The sequence below is a fragment of the Brassica oleracea genome, chromosome C7 (genome assembly GCF_000695525.1).
Source record: "Brassica oleracea var. oleracea cultivar TO1000 chromosome C7, BOL, whole genome shotgun sequence".
In the NCBI taxonomy this organism is placed as follows: Eukaryota; Viridiplantae; Streptophyta; class Magnoliopsida; order Brassicales; family Brassicaceae; genus Brassica; species Brassica oleracea.
In genome coordinates this window covers 18,929,705-18,930,708 of record NC_027754.1, presented here as the reverse complement: position 1 = coordinate 18,930,708, position 1,004 = coordinate 18,929,705, and the positions used below count along the sequence as shown (strand labels likewise).

General features: G+C 49.4%; 1 protein-coding gene across 1 annotated transcript in view; it reads left to right on the top strand.

Moving 5' to 3' along the window:
* LOC106302770 overlaps positions 1 to 1,004 on the top strand; it is a 3,123-nt gene that overhangs the window by 1,802 nt on the left and 317 nt on the right. Inside the window, exon 3 of the mRNA XM_013739209.1 lies at positions 10 to 904. Within this exon, the coding sequence (XP_013594663.1) occupies positions 10 to 904 (895 nt within the window). The remainder of the gene's footprint in view (positions 1 to 9; positions 905 to 1,004) is intronic.

Below are 1,004 nucleotides of genomic sequence, written 5' to 3'. Positions count from 1 at the left end.
TGGCCTAAGCAAGATAAACCAACTGATCCTGCACAGAGTAACCAAGGTCAGTATGCCGGGTATCAAAAGAACTACCAACCCCGGGCTTATGTTCTAAGCCAACCGCAGAACAACACACCCCAGATGCAGAAACACCATAACCCTCAACCAGCTACCTTTGCTCCTATCGTTGCTCCGCAAGATGAGACAAAGGTCATGTTGCAGCATCTGCTCCAAGGACAACAACTCCAAGGGAAAGCTCTGAACCAGGTTACTACCGAGATCAATACCAGAATGAACCATATGTTAGGAGATTTGAGAACCAAGTACGATAATGTCGCGAGCCATATGAGACAAATGGACATTCAGATAGCTCAGACTGCTGAGAGCGTCAAGAGGCAGCAAGGTACTCTACCTGGTAAAACAGACAAAAATCCTAAGGAGTGCAATGCAGTTCAACTGAGGAGCGGAAAGCAACTTTCCGAGCCGGACAAGAGGAGGTTCACCACGGCTGAGAAAGGGAAGCAGAATGAGTCGGAACAACTACCAGCCGATACCCCGGCAGTTGAGAGGAATACGGACCCAGCAGTTGGAACAAGTTCGCCAGGGCCAGAACAACCAGCTGAAGCTGTTCGCCCGATCCCAGAGGTTGTTCCTCCTCGCGAATACATTCCTAAAGTTCCTAACCCTATTCCAGCAAAGACCACTCGTAAGGACAGAGAGGAGATGAAGTGCAGGAAGATGCTGGAGGACCTAACCGTCCGACTCCCCTTGATGGATGCGATCCAGATGATGCCCTCCATGCGCAGCTTTATGAAGGGATTGATCTCAGGAAAAATATCAGAGGAGAGCAAATTCATGACAGTTTCCAAGGAGTGCATCGCAGTGCTTCAGAACAGGCAGATAAAGAAGCGAGGAGACCCCGGCAAGTTCGTCCTCTCTATTTAGATTGGGAAGACAGTTTTTGCATGCTCCTTGGTTGATCTTGGATCCAGCGTGAATCTCATGCCTTACTCTGTGGCTCG